The sequence below is a fragment of the Aquila chrysaetos genome, chromosome Z (genome assembly GCF_900496995.4).
Source record: "Aquila chrysaetos chrysaetos chromosome Z, bAquChr1.4, whole genome shotgun sequence".
In the NCBI taxonomy this organism is placed as follows: Eukaryota; Metazoa; Chordata; class Aves; order Accipitriformes; family Accipitridae; genus Aquila; species Aquila chrysaetos.
In genome coordinates this window covers 49,450,794-49,463,210 of record NC_044030.1, presented here as the reverse complement: position 1 = coordinate 49,463,210, position 12,417 = coordinate 49,450,794, and the positions used below count along the sequence as shown (strand labels likewise).

The 12,417-nt window shown below is 38.4% G+C and overlaps 1 protein-coding gene across 3 annotated transcripts in view; it reads left to right on the top strand.

The window, feature by feature from the left end:
- Nucleotides 1–12,417, top strand: part of FOCAD (focadhesin) — a 136,366-nt gene that overhangs the window by 67,536 nt on the left and 56,413 nt on the right. For all 3 annotated transcript variants that reach the window (XM_030003485.2, XM_030003484.2, XM_041121093.1), the window contains 6 exons: nt 4,256–4,390; nt 4,786–4,836; nt 5,507–5,590; nt 6,806–6,941; nt 10,890–11,078; nt 11,336–11,457. In XM_030003485.2, the coding sequence (XP_029859345.1) occupies nt 4,256–4,390; nt 4,786–4,836; nt 5,507–5,590; nt 6,806–6,941; nt 10,890–11,078; nt 11,336–11,457 (717 nt within the window). The remainder of the gene's footprint in view (nt 1–4,255; nt 4,391–4,785; nt 4,837–5,506; nt 5,591–6,805; nt 6,942–10,889; nt 11,079–11,335; nt 11,458–12,417) is intronic.

Sequence of the window (12,417 nt, the reverse complement as noted above, 5' to 3'; positions counted from 1 at the left end):
TGGATTGGTGTGAGGAACAGTCTGAAGAATTTCCAGTGTGTATAAAATTATTCAGATCACTTTCAGACTTGAACCTGTAGAGTAGGCCACAGCTCAGCTTGAAGTCTTTCTGTATGCTGCTGTTATTCTTCATAGACTACTGTGGTGAACATAAGCAGCAGACAGAAGGGACTTTTTTAGCATCGGTAAGTGGAATTATTCACATTTGCAAGGAGACTTTTTTTGTCTGAGTGCTCTGAATAAAGCAGGTTTTGTTATCATCTGAAGCTTGAGTCTTGTTTTCTTGGAAATAAAGCTGAGCATCAGGAACTTCTGGGTCAAGTGGAACAGTGCCAATTTTTTCATTTGGGTGTTATTTCTTGCAGCTTTCAAAAAAATGTTTCTGTACTTATCATATTCATGCTGGGCTGTGCTGACTTCCAACACTAGGAAAAAGAGAAAAATAAAAGCTTATGTTTCAGCTCTGGTACTGCTGCACAGCAGTAATACCTTTACTTCAGGAGGCCTATCTGTCTGAAGAAATCAAAATGCTCTTGTAACAATTAATCTGTACAACTTTCCTGTGAGTGTTCCTTTTTTCAGCTAGGAGAAATCAAAGCCTTCATTTTTTTCCAAAGCTTCAACAAAATAAAACTCCAGTGTCTGCTTCCTCAGCCTTTCATATGACCCCAAAGATTACTTTTTTCTCTATATACTGTAAAATTTAGTACTAATTATGTGTGGCACTGAGTTTCCAGGCTCAATATCTCAGGTGCCTTGATGACAAGCTGCTTAACAATTTCAGAGAGTCATGACTTTGAATTAAGGATAGTTTTGTTACCTGATCAGAAAGTAACTCCCGAAACATACAAAGTATGTTTAGAGAGGAGGCATTGCTTTATTCAGCCCAGGGTGCAAGGTGGAATATTTCCACAAATCGAGCGCACCTACTGAGGTTTTTCAGTCCAGATGTCACCGAAATCTGGAATAAAACTCCTTAACACCAATGTGAAGTTAAGAAGGAGGCACTTCGTTTATTGCAGCGCTGGGGACATGGGGGATTGCTCCTCCAGAGGCATGTCCAACTTAGTATCAAAATCCATCAGGTTTTATAGACTTTTTCTGTCAGGTCATTGTTACATAAGCTCTTTACATAAAAATGCATACTATGCTTGTTCTTAAATTTAACCTTTATAATGATTGGTCCTTTGATTATATAACCTTATCAATATTCTTATTTAAAAACAATCATTGGTCAGTTACACTTAGCTCTACTGATTGGAATCTTTGATACTTAAATCAAGATAGGAAGGGTAAGGGGGTTTCCAAGCAGCAAACTGGTGTCCATGATGGTTTCCTTAGTTTCTTGAAACAGAACATAGAAAGACCAGTAACTTCCTGGTGAGGTTTCTATGGTTAGCTATTTCAAACTTCAACAATATTAAGGTTCCTATAGTCATACATAACCCAGTTCCTAAAGTTTCTATGGCTACATTTCAAACTTAACAATCCTATACGTTATGCTTCACAATTTTACTTCTTAAGCAAACCTAACTCTTCTATGTGATTACATTTTGATTTCTTTACCAGAATATTTGCAACACAGACTTATATGCTACAGTTAAAACACCACGCCTATCTAATACCTATGTTCCACCTAACTATTACCTATTCATTATGTCGAGCAAGCATGACGTGTTGTTCTCTTGAGCAATCAACCCAGAGTCTTCTACACCTGCGCAGCCTGCAGCCTTCGCGTCGGTCTTTGGTGGTCATTGGTAGTCGTTTGGGGAAGAATACTCCTACTCCTTTTGTCCTTTTATGGTAATGCATCATCTGAGGACACTAGGGGCTTTGCTTCTCTTGCCAACCCCTCGTTTCTCTAGTGGATGTATGTCCTTAATTAGCAAGTCTGCGACTCTTTAAGCATCCTCTATTGTAAGCAGAATCTTAAGTAGATAAGCTTTACCTTGAGTACACATAATCTAAACAGCCTCGAATAGGAAATTTACCACACTTCTCATGTTTTAGGTTTTTGTTCTTTAAAGTAAACCACCTTCTTATTTGTTAATACGTCTTCTGAAGGCTTGAGGCAACAGTTTGATAAAGTGCTTAAGGATAATCATGAACATGACTGTTCATGTATTTAAAGCTAGGCTAAAAGTGGAGTGCCTTATTGAAGCGTGTCTCCAGAGTATCCTACCAGACAGCTTGCCATGAGAGAGAACTAGCTGCTGACTTGATAAATAGAGCCAATATTTTCATGTTTTCTGTGAAACAACACTGTAACACAGAGGTTGCTGTAAATATGTTTTATAATGCACTTGGTTCTTGTTTTTATTCAGTGTAATGTCTGTGGGCCCCAGAAGTCATAGCTGGCCAGGGCAAAAAACCCAAGAGATTTGTTGTTCCTTATCAAACACTGAATGTGAGTGGGGAGATGGTTTGTTGTTTGGTGCTAATGAAGGCATTCAATGGTTACAAACAAGCTGTAGAACTTCCCCCCCACCCCCTTTTATTTTTCTTCCAGCTGACAAAATCTCATAAGGATTTTGGCTGTTGGTCTACGTAATTTAAAAAAAAATTCAGATCTGTTAGGCTGGCTAACTGATGCTTGTTACCCTGCTGTAAATGCTTCCCAGTGTATGTTGGATCTGCATGAGAATTCTCTTCTGATAGTCTTTTTGCCACCTAACCACTCGGGTACATGTATCTAGTACTATTAAATTTTGAAACTGAATTATTCAGCTTTCCCTACCCCTCTGTAGGTATTGAAGAGCAGGTTAGACATCTTTCTATGCAGAGTGGTACCTTTTTGTTGGAGGATTTCAATTTCTTGTTGTTTTTTCCCAGTGATCTCTAATCTGTGAAAAAATACCAACCTTAGAACCATACATTTGAAAATACCTCGACTCTGTGTGTTACTGGCTTGCACACTGGGTAAATGAACCCTGTTTGTGGGACAACAGTATGTTTGTCCTATAACCAAATATTGGCCTCCTCAGTTGAAAAACAAAACAGAAAAAGCATGATTTTTCCGGTTTATACTTTGTAGCATGGAAGCCTACAGATACTCCTGGTTTTACCTGCCATTGCCAATATTTTGTTGTGGTTGCTTCCCACCCCGCCCCACTTGTCTCTTGAGGACCTAATAGCTGGGATTGCAGAATTGTATCTAAAGTGATTTTAGCTTCTGTTTAATGCACAGTAACTTTATGGTTTCTAGTATAACTGCAAAGACTGATTTAAAAAGCTGAAGTTACTATGTTCTAAGGACATGGAAAGCAAATGACAAGACTCCAAATTCATTACTAACAGTATGAAAATAAATTCTGTGATTTTCAAACCAGTTTCACAGTTTTTGTAAGTTAACAGTTGGAAGCATGATGTTACTATCATCCGTGGTTTCCTGACAGAAATTTTTTTTTCATGTTTTTGGTTCGTTGAAGTGATTTCTCTTATTTTAAATTGTAAGAACTGACCTGTTTAGTATAGTGCTAATGAAGCTGTGGTATTAGTGTTTATTCTAGTTTGACATTTTCCCAACGATTTCTGGATTCCTGCAGCTTTACATTTGTCTTTTGTTCTTCAGATTTGGCTGGATTTGGTTGTGTTTAAAGATTAACGGCATTTTGTTTTGGAGGGCTCCCATGGAACATAGCTTCCTCTGCTTTCATCCTGTTGAACTCCCAGAGACAGGTTGCTTTTAAGCTAATTTTAGCAAGTGAAGTAGAGCAGTAGCATTACATGAAGATACATATAATAAGGGGGGGGGGGGGGGTAAGTCTTTTGGTCTTGAATTGTGTCGGTGGTCGTGACCTCCCCCTGCCACCTTTACCTTTCCTCCTGTTATCAAAGATTTTTTGCTGACTTCATGCCTATTCGCAATTATTCAACTTTTAGGCGCCTCCTGGGGTAGGATGTTCCCTTCTTATCAGTCTTATTTCTTCTTCAGGGGCACAGTCGTTAGCAAGGCATGCCTTGTGTATACAAAGGGTATCTTATTTCACAAGACCTTTGTGGTCTCCTTAAGTACATCACTTCTTAAGTACATCATTTCTTAAGTACATCATTATTGCATGATGTCAAATAATGTACTGTGAGACTGTTAATACAAGTGAATTGTTAACATGCTTCCTATTTTTTTTCCTTTTTATGAACCCTATGTTAATTCCTGTTCCCAAGTAGGAAGAAAGAAGGCAAGTGCTGGAAAGAAATTATGTTTAAGTCAAGTTGGGATTGCTGTTAGTAACAATCCTTGCCACTTTCCCTCCAGGTTGTTTGCATCCGTTCTACATGGAATTCTCTGTCACCAAAGTTGAGCTGTGATACAAGACCCCTCATTTTAAAAGCACTGAATGAATTGTTTGCCCTGGTTCCCTCGTTAACAGTGAACACAAACGAATACGAGGTATGTACTCAAGGACTAAGGTGAGTCTCTTCTTTTAGCGTATCTTTGTATATGAGTTTTAAATGTGCCTGCTTGTTTTTAATATCTCTAAATTGCACCCACTGCCTAATGCAGGTTAATTATAAAGCACATTTCCATACATTTTCACAATTTTAGCTTGTGTTAGTGAATCCTAGGAGATAGGTAACAAATTCCAGTGCAAGGTTGATCAGAGGTTTCCCTCTCCCAGAATGTGAGGACATGTGAATGCATCTACAGTTCAAACCTGCTCCCCCTTCACTTTCCTAGCTCAGTGCATGTTGATGTGGCAGCAGTTTGTTTCAGGTAACTGCCTCTATTTCAACTGCTTATTTAGTTAATGAAAATCTGAATGCCTGTTTTGTTTGCTTTTATAGAAATTCAAAGCTCAAGTTATCAGCTTCCTTTGGAAAAACACACAAAACAAGGTAGGTAATAAAACTGAAAATGTTAATTCCTAGTGTCAGCAACTGGATATTAAGTTTATACCTTTCTATCAGGACAGGGTTATCAGTGTCAGCAATCTCATTTTCTAATAGGGTTTTCTTCTTGTCATTGACAGTTTAACACTGTTTGTGAAGCAATGTAATGCACATGACAGGTGGTGACTGATGGTCCTAACATCTGCCGCTGCCAAGGAGAATTGTAATACAAACTAGTTTGACTCCTCTGGTAGACTTCAGCCTTGGTATGGTGATGGTGAAGCATTCTTGGCAAAGCTGCAGCTGTGACAACTAACTCAATTCTTTGGTGGGGTATTGTAACGCAGTGGGAATGTTGGACCATCATCACCATGGGGCTGGTGGAACCAAAGTATTTTAATTTAAATATAGCTTGGAAATTTCTACATAAACTACCCTCACAGCAGTAATGGAGTGTAGCAATCAAAGTGCTTGCTATTAAGCCTAGGTAATTGGTCTTGCTAATTTGCATTGTATATATAAAGTAAGCGATTGAGAGTGCCCCTCAGGAAAATATTGTCATTTAAAAGTTTTTTCAGCATGCAGTGGCTGGTGGATAAGCTCTTTGTGTGTGGAGTTTCCAGAAGGTAGCAATACCATATGCTGTGCTTGTGATTTTCTTTCTCTAATTTTCTAGGATGCTGATGTAGCCATTTCGGCCTATAAATCACTTTCATCGTTCGGCTCTGAAGAACATACAATTCTTCATCTTCCTGAACAGGTAGCAGTGCTGTATGTTTAATAGTAAGGACATCTGACACTTGTCTCTGACATGGGTTGTATCTTGAGAAATGAGAGGTTGGCAAGAGAAACAAAGCCCCTGCTGTCCTCAGATGACGCATTACCATAAAAGTACAAAAGGAGTAGGGGTATTCTTCCCCAAACGACTACCAAAGACCACCAGAGACCGCTGCGCAGGTGTAGAAGACTCTGGGTTGATTGCTCAAGAGAACAACACGTCATGCTTGCTCAACATAATGAATATGTAATACTTAGGTGGAACATGTGTATTAGATAGGCGTGGTGTTTTAACTGTAGTGTATAAGTCTGGACTGAAAAACCTCAGTAAGTGTGCTTGATTTGTGGAAATCTTCCACCTTGCACCCTGCACAGAATAAAGCAATGTCTCCTCTCTAAACATACTTTGTATGTTTTGGGAGTTACTTTCTGATCACATAACATGAACAGTCAGAAGGTAGTTTTTCTTCTTTCATTAGTTAAATCAGCAGGTTATTTTTTGGGCACCTCACATGCATTTTATGCTCTTCTGTTAATGCTTGCAGTTGAGTCTTGACACTAAGCAACTCTTGTGATTACTGCTTCATCCATTGCAGTCACACTCATGCTTAGTGCTTTTGTTCTTGAAATGGGCAAGTCAGTTTGAAAAGTAGGTGCTATTTTTGGAATACTGCACTGCTGCAATGCTAAATCTTTCACAGTAGTACTTAGCTCTGTATTACTGGTGCTGTTACTTTACACTCATTAGAAAATGAGTAAATATGTTTTCATTGAAAGCATTGGAAATATGTTGCAGTTTTTCAAATTCTGAAAACTAGTATGGAAAAATAACTTCTAGCAGAAATGTTCTGTGTATACTAAAGTGCAAGTATAAAACGTTGTTTTACTCTGAAGAAGAATCAGAGTGAAAATGAAGTTTTAGTAATATTACTTCAGTCTATAAGTGTCAAGATTAATTTTGCTAATACAGATATGGATTTGCATACCCATGTGATAAACCAGTTTTACCTTTCATTCAGTTAGAAGAAAAGCTTTTATTCCTTCAGCTTCAAATTAATGAGATGGAGTGAAATTAATGAAATGGGGAACTTTTCATATTTAGTTGGTATTTTTGGCACTTGGTTGACACTTGGAATCATGAAGGGTAATGAGGATTTGGAATTTTTGTGCTGACATTTTCATTTTTTTGATCTTTCAGGCACGACCAGAAATTGACCCACTGGAGGAGGCAGACATGAATGAAGATGAAGAAGAGGAAAAAGAGGCAGATCTTTTTGTTCCAGGTTCTTCGTATATCAAGGTGTTATCTCTAACGCCAGCTTCTGTTTTAGGAGGTATAGTATATTCAGTATTTGAGGTTACTTTGCAGATTTATAATCAGAGTGACTGTACAGACATGTGGCTTTCTTATAATGGAGTGCAGTGTTAAAGTGCAGCCTTTTTTTTTTTTTTTCCCCCCGGGAAAATATCTTACCAAATTACAGGAAAAAATGTAAAGTAAAAGTTCAGAGGAGAACAAAACACCCAACCCATTTTTAGGAAAGCAGTGGGTCAGAGGTCCTGATGGTGGAAAAAATGCTTATAGCATAACTTAAAAATCCTTATCTGTCCTATAGGAAAAGCCAGTTGCTTATTTACTTCAAGTGCCCATTGTTTCATCACAGTGCAACTTCAATAGGCAGGACTGAGCAGATTTTTTAAAGGCGGCTCTGTATTTTAGCCCTGAAGTAAAAAAACCCCCACCCAAACCCATAGTGTTTTATAAACAAAGTATTAATAGCATTAAACCAATGCTGTATGCAAAATCTACTTAATCAGAAAAGATACTAGTGCTATGCTTAATGCTTAATTTTAGTGATGCATATTGATACTGAAGTATGTTTCAACAGATGTTCTCTGGTTGATGCACTTGTTTTGACACCTATGCAGTTGAATCACCTTTAGTATTTGGAATTTTTAATGTTCACTTGATTACTCTCACTAATGCTATCTTTCACTTGCAGTTACAAGATTGTGATGTTAGTGCCTGGACGCAGGCATTCTTTCACTTTTTGTAGAATGCCTGGGATCTTGAAGTATGATTGCAACCTGTAAACATTACCATGAGATAGTAGTAGTATTTTCCTCCAGTGGGGGCTCCTAGAAAGATCTATTCATAAATACTCCATGCATTGGAGTCTGGAGTATGCACAGCCTCACCTAGAGAGTCTATATGTGCTAACTAGTAAGTTCTGGAAGCTTTGTGGGGGAGACTGACATAACCTACTTCAACGAAAGAGAGTGATGCATCTGGGCAGAAAACTCAAGCTGTGCAATGGATGCTGAGATAAGCAACTTACCAGGAAGATGAGAAAACAAAATGGGCTTTGGAGAGAACTGACTGAATAAAAAGATGCAGCTACCACAGACTGGTATAAAAACATATATATGCAAATAGCTTTTCAAACCGAAACATTGACTGAATAGATTCTCCCTCAGAGAGGTCTTTATCTTCTAACACCATTAGCTAACACAGAATACAGAACAGTCAAGCAAAAGCTTTAGTGACCAAAAGCTTTAGTGACCGGCAGGGGTGGTTGTTGTGAGTTAACTGTTTCACTGAAAGGGTATGAAACTGGTGTCATGAGACAAATGTCCATGATAGAACAGAGACTTTGTGGTTCGTAGCCAATTGGAGCTAAACCTGTGCCAACTCATCTGCTGGAATCCTGCCATTACACATTATTGAGATTAATTCACTACTTCCATACTGCTTAGAAGGAGAAGGCCCGAGATGTTTTTTAAAATGACAGTGTCTTGTTTCTCAGAGTTTCCCCTGAAGTCCTTGTTAGTGCATACCAAATAAACTGAAACTCCTAAAGGAAGTTTAGCTTGCTGCTTGTGAGATCTCCCTTCTTCTTGCTTTTCCTTGCTGATTCCTTAAGCTCTGAATTACTGCTGCTTTTTCTTCCCTCTCTCTTCTTTAATCCTTGCAGGAGGAGGAAAATCTTTAGGTTTTTTCAGCCTCCACGTGCTTCTTCCTGAAGAGTTGAACACTTAATGCTATGGCAGCTGCAGTTAAAAGGTTCCAACCACAAGGTGGGCTTGGTGCTGGCATTGTTACTGAATTGTGGGGTTTTCTTCCAAGCACCTTCTCCAGCTCTGTGGGAGGAAAATGTCTAAGCTTGCAAACAAATCTATAGGGCCAGTTTCTGCAACAGAGCTGAGGAACAATTAGGAAACAAAGTAAAGGTAGGCTTTCTATGGCAGTTGGTTGGAACATGCTGCAATTCCAATTTACTATAGCTGTCTGCTTATGTGAAGCATTGGAAAGTGAAGTTTTAGGTAGTATTTTCTCTCATATGCCTTTAAAACTGGTTTGTGATTTCAGTTTCCATATTGTGTCAAAGCATTAGAGTCCACAGGGTATCAGAAGGGGTATGACAGCCTTACTATTTTTTATTTTAATGCTTTTTCATTCTGGATGTCTGAGACTTGTCAAACCTGGTAGTCAGAGAATTAAAAACAATCCCATATAACAAACTGTAAACTTTAGACAACAGCTATTTATTTATTATTAGTAGTATTGAGAGGTATATGTCTGCAGGAAGGATGCCAAGAATTTTGTTCCTGTGATGTTAGTTACCTCTTTTTTTCCTTCACACTGATTCTGGCATTTGCTGCACATCTAGGTGTTTCATTAAATTTATCCAGATTTTTTTAGTTTGAGTTATATCTGGCAGTCTAGATCCTTGGGTTGTGTCTCTTGCCTGAAGAATTGCTTTTGAATGGCTTGTAAGTATTAAGCCCTTTGGCATAACTAGCGAGTGCAGTAATATGATAGCAGTGATATTACCTGTGCTAGGGTGTCTGTCAATGTGGATGGTTACCAGCAGGGAAAGACCTGTCCTCTTTCAGAGAATTTCTTCTCTATTGCTGTAGCCACCCTAAACAAAAGTCTAGAGCAGGTAGGCGGATAGTGTTTTCATGTCAATAAATTTAGTTTTGTTGGGACACTACATAGTATTGAGGATTGGGGACAAAGATTTATAGTTTCTCTCTGAATCACTGTAGTGAAAATTGCTAACTGCGTTCTGAGGTTTTTGTTTGAAGAATATTGGCATTACAGGTGCAGGGAAAAAAAAAATCCCAAGATGTAGGTGTCCTTCTTGCCATGCGACAAAACCTATCAGATTTAGACTGCTACTCAACTGTGAAGTTGAATTGAGGAAAACATTGCTGAAAATCACAGGAACTTGCTGAAAATATGAAATGTGAGGAAGTTCCAGTGTAAAACTATTTTATTCCAAGCTGCCATAGGTATTTCTTGGACCCAGAAAGGATAAATGAGTGCCCTTTTGTCTCCTTTGTCTTCTAGTTCCTAGTCAAAGCAGGACTGCATGTGATTTGGGACCTCGTATGCCAAAGTTTCAAGCCTAGTGTGAAACAGTTGTTATAAATCCCCTTAGACCTCAGTTGTATAATGAAAGCACTAACAGACTTTTAAACGTACCAGGTTTGCAAGGTGCTGGTACAATACTGGCTCCCGGTTGTGATGTGGTAACAAACACCATGCAGTCATATATATGTACATACATGGTACATACAGAAACATGACCCTTTTTTCTAACATGTGCCTGCCTGTAAAGGCTGCTTCAGATTGGCTTCACAAATGAACAATAACTTTATATTAAATTCTGTATAATTTTAAATGTGGTTAGATTATAAAGTTGATAGCTTGAGAGCACAGAACTTAATAAACAGTTTGTACTGCTATGGTAACAGAAATCAACGTGATACTCAGCTCTCTCTCTATCCCTTGTTTGCACATATATGCTCTCTCTCCATCTACCCTCTTTGCATTGTGCTTCTTTTAAATCTCTTTAAGAACAACCTTGTTTTAGAGACAATACTTTTCACTATGTTGGTAAACATCGGTTTTATCTCTCATTGTCCTTCTGTCAGCACATGCCAGTGTTATTGGTGTAGCAGTCAAAGAATGCAATCAATACCTCATGGAATGGTTAAGGCTATTTTTCTTCCCAGTCTTAGTATCTGACATGACTTACTCAGAGCTTCTTGAAGTTGCAGTGGTAGCAAGTGTAGTGTCAGAGAGACTTGCTAAGAGTTCTCAATTCTTTGACCTTGAGCTTTCATCTGAATGTGTCATTACTAGTTTATCTAAGCGTATCTCCCCTGAAGCACAGGTGTCATTTTGGGTTTTCCAGGGTTTGTTTGTTCTCTCAGTCATAAGGCTCTGACATTCCCTTTCCTCTCTCCTTATTTTCTTGCACTTCATCCAGCATTTGAAGAGTTTGCAACATCCCTTGTGAAACAGGAGATGACCAACATGCCGCGTGGTGTGTATCATTCAGCCTTGAGAGGAGGGACCACACGCTCAGACCAGGGGAAGACCATGGCAAGTGTTCCAAACTTCTTGCTGAAAATGTATGAGAGGAACAAACAACCAGGCATGACACCAGGCCTTGCAGGTAAGCTGTCACTTTCTTGATGTTAGACAGGTATACATGCTTTGACCCAAAGATTTCTATGAATCTGAGAGTAAATCAGTTTAAGAAACAATGATGTTTTACACCACTGGCATATGCCTACATACACTTTTAAATTGTTGGCTTTATTAAATTAACTTTACTTTGCTTTGGGTTCTCCACTGACTTATGCAAGAATTCTTAACTGTTAGTATTGTATTGGTATTGACCTTTCTTTTCCCTGTCCCTCCCTCTTTAAGCTGGCATGTTGTTGTGTTACGACCTTCCAGTCCATGTGGGCAAAGATGGCAAGCCTATAAATCGATTTTTGGCCAGCAGGGGACGCAATTTCCAGCAAATGTTGGTAGCCCTCATTCATGAGGTAAGTTGCTGGCTTTTCTTCCCTTTTCAGAAGAATTATGCTTACTTCCCTACCTTACTACCTCATTTGTTTATGCTAATTAGGAATTAGTGTCAGCTAGCAATGGCATGTATGAATGTATCAAAATTAACTAAAGTTGCTGTGAGGGACAACTAACTAGAATTGAACATGTAAATACTTTTTTAACTGTTCACTACTGAAGTACCTTTTCTGAAAAATCAGTAGAACAAACAGAAGCTGACCTTTGCCTTTATCTGCCTTGCAGACTACTATACCTGCTTTATACTTGTCCTGTGTAACCAGTTGCAGGTGAACAGCAGGTCTGAACAATGATGGGACTCTCTGGGGAAATGACATCTACACCTTGCTACGACTTGCTATTTTATTCTGTTCTTAAATGTTTCAGCTCCCTGACCTATTAGGCTTATGCCACTGAAACAATGCAGTTACCTTTAGTGTTGTTTTGAAAAAAGGGCACAAAATAAGCCCCCACTTAATCATTACAGGAAATAAAGTGCTTGTAACAAAATCTTTGAGAGAGTCTAGAATTATGGTACTTTTATGGTTAATATGAATGTTGATCTTTGAAAAATTTTGAGAGCAGTAGAACAAAATAAGTAGTTAAACTGGATCTAGGGAAAATAAGTCTTCCTTTCCCAATTTTATGCCAATGAGAGCAGTTATTAACATAAGTGGAAGTGTATTAATCTCTTTGAAAGTTCATAAAATAACTCTGTCAATACGATCATTTTGTATTGCTGCAAAGGTTAATTATATGCATCTGAGGGTGAAGTTTCTGCTCACAGGATATAAATAAGAATGTATGAATTAGTCTGATATGAGCAAAAGAGCATAGATGATGATAAAAAAACTTCTATAAAATTTAGATTGAGTCTTAGGCAGAATATCCAGAAAAGAAAACAATGGATGAATGTCTGGACATTTTAAAGATTCCCCCTG